We start from the raw sequence: 2210 nt of genomic DNA on the forward strand, positions 1-2210 counted from the left end.
TCGGTGGCAGCCAAGGAGAAGAAGAAGTAATACTGCGTGATGCAGCTGGGAACTGAGATGATCCCCTGGGGAACTCAGAAAATTGGCCAGCATCTTGGGCACAGTGACTGTGGTGTACCAGAGCTCTACCAAGGAGAGATTGCAGACGAAGAAGTACATGGGAGTGTGGAGGCGCCTGTCCAGGACCACCACGAGCACGATGAGGGCATTGCCCACCAGGGACAAGAGGTAGACCAGGAAGAAGAGGGAGAAGAAGAGAAGCTGGAGACGTGGGGAGCTGGAAAACTTCAGGAAGACAAATTCAGTGACCAATGTGCGGTTGACTCTCTCCATTTGTCCTGGTGGATCGGCTGACAAAGGAGAGGAGTGGGGTATATGAACATCTTAAGATGTCCTCAGTTACGTGTTTACCTTCTAATCTCTGTCCCACTGTTTGACATGCACACACTCCCAATCTCTCACTATTCCCTTTAATTCACTCTTTGGCTGCCTCTCAGCTTCTCCAAAGCAGAGAGTACTCTACTTTTTTAAAAGTAGGATGCTGACTATTCAAGGCCATCTCTCTTCCCTCATTGAAATAGGTTCTGAAATGCCATGTTTCCCGGGAATTTTCTTCCAATTGATTAGAGGAGAGAACTCTGCATCAATGGCTCTAGCTAGACTGAGCGTGTAACATACCTGCTGCCATGTATAGTTTGAACCATATATTGTTATAAACTTTTTTCACACACAAAAATAGCAATTTCATGATTAAATCTAATATCTCTAAGGACTGCTTAGTATATACCCTTGAGCTCTCTCTAGCCCTAAGATTCTTTAACTGTCAGGTTTGCAGAAGGTATGGAATGTTAATGTCAATGTTAAAACATTAATTAATTAACGTTTGTCTATCTGTTCTGTACACATGCCTCTGAGTCAGTGGCTCTGTCTTATGCCATCAGATCTCGGAAGGTAGGGATGCAGTGAGAGTGAGCTTCCCTTTGCACAGGTTTCAGTATAGGAACTTCAGGGAGACTTCTGGATTCTGGATATCACAGGCAGAGCAGGGGAGATCTTGCTTGAAGGAGGGTAAAGAGGGGAATGTATTTTAGAGTGAAAGGGTGAATCCAGTCTGGAATTTCCAGGTGGCAATTTTGGGATGGATTAAAATCGTTGAAGGGAGAACAGCTGTTATTGATTACAACCAAAGTGACAAAAAAGCAAACCTCAGAGAAAACTTAGTCTTGCAGGGTTACAGTTAAGATTGGGATGAATGAAGATGTTAGTGTTGACATTATCAAGACTTGAGTTTTACATAGATTTCCAATTTTTAAAGGATTCTTCCTTTGAAATGCCTCTAAAAATGGAAATAGCAAAAATATTCTTCCCTAGGAGTTAGGCTAATACACTATACATCTAAACACATGGGAAATTGTTCTAGCCCAATATAAAGTGAAGAAATGATATGATGCAAAACCCAACAACCAATATGATCTGGTATATATTCCTAAGGCGTCATATTACCAGTGACTTTAAATGTGAATTTCTCTTTCCAAATATCTTACAATAAACACATTTTCAATCCCATAAGATATTGTTTTATTTTACTGGTAAAATATTTATTTTATTTTGGTGTCAAAAATATATTGTTAGTTGAGAACAACTAGAGAAATGGACAAGTGTTAAGAAGAAAATAAGGATCACCTGAAATTTTTCCATTCAGCAATAGACATCACTCATATTTTGGGGTGTTTATTTATAGGCTATTTATTTTCATGCATGCATGTACACACACACACACACACACACACACACACACACACACACACACACATGTAGAAAGTACCTTAATCATTCATCCTTTACATTCCATTCTCCCATTTCCATCCTGGTCTGGTCCCTCAGCTTCATCTCCTTGGCTCCTGTGCCACCGCCCATCAAGTTACCCAGGCTACAAATATGGACTCATGTTTAATGGCTCCTTCCGCCCTCTCCTTCCCTACCACTGTCTCAATCTTTTGAAAAATTTTGCTGATTTTATCTCGAAAATTTTTCTCAATTTGGTCCTTTTTCTATGCTCCTATCGACACAGTTTTAAATGAAATCATCTTTTACCTTTACTAGTGCAACTGCTTCCTGGAACTAATCAGTTTCATTTATACAATTAACAGAGTCTTCCTATTTTTTCACATTATTTCTATGCTTCAGTTTTTCTATTGATTACTGAAAAA

At 39.8% G+C, this 2210-nt stretch overlaps 1 protein-coding gene across 1 annotated transcript in view; it reads right to left on the bottom strand.

Moving 5' to 3' along the window:
• LOC103606331 (olfactory receptor 11H6-like) overlaps nucleotides 1-333 on the bottom strand; it is a 1585-nt gene extending 1252 nt beyond the window's left edge. Inside the window, exon 1 of the mRNA XM_008590949.1 lies at nucleotides 34-333. Coding sequence (XP_008589171.1) covers nucleotides 34-333 — 300 coding nt within the window. The remainder of the gene's footprint in view (nucleotides 1-33) is intronic.
• Between the last annotated feature and the right edge of the window lie 1877 nt (nucleotides 334-2210).

This window comes from Galeopterus variegatus, unplaced genomic scaffold (assembly GCF_000696425.1).
Source record: "Galeopterus variegatus unplaced genomic scaffold, G_variegatus-3.0.2 Scaffold6481, whole genome shotgun sequence".
Taxonomy (NCBI): Eukaryota; Metazoa; Chordata; class Mammalia; order Dermoptera; family Cynocephalidae; genus Galeopterus; species Galeopterus variegatus.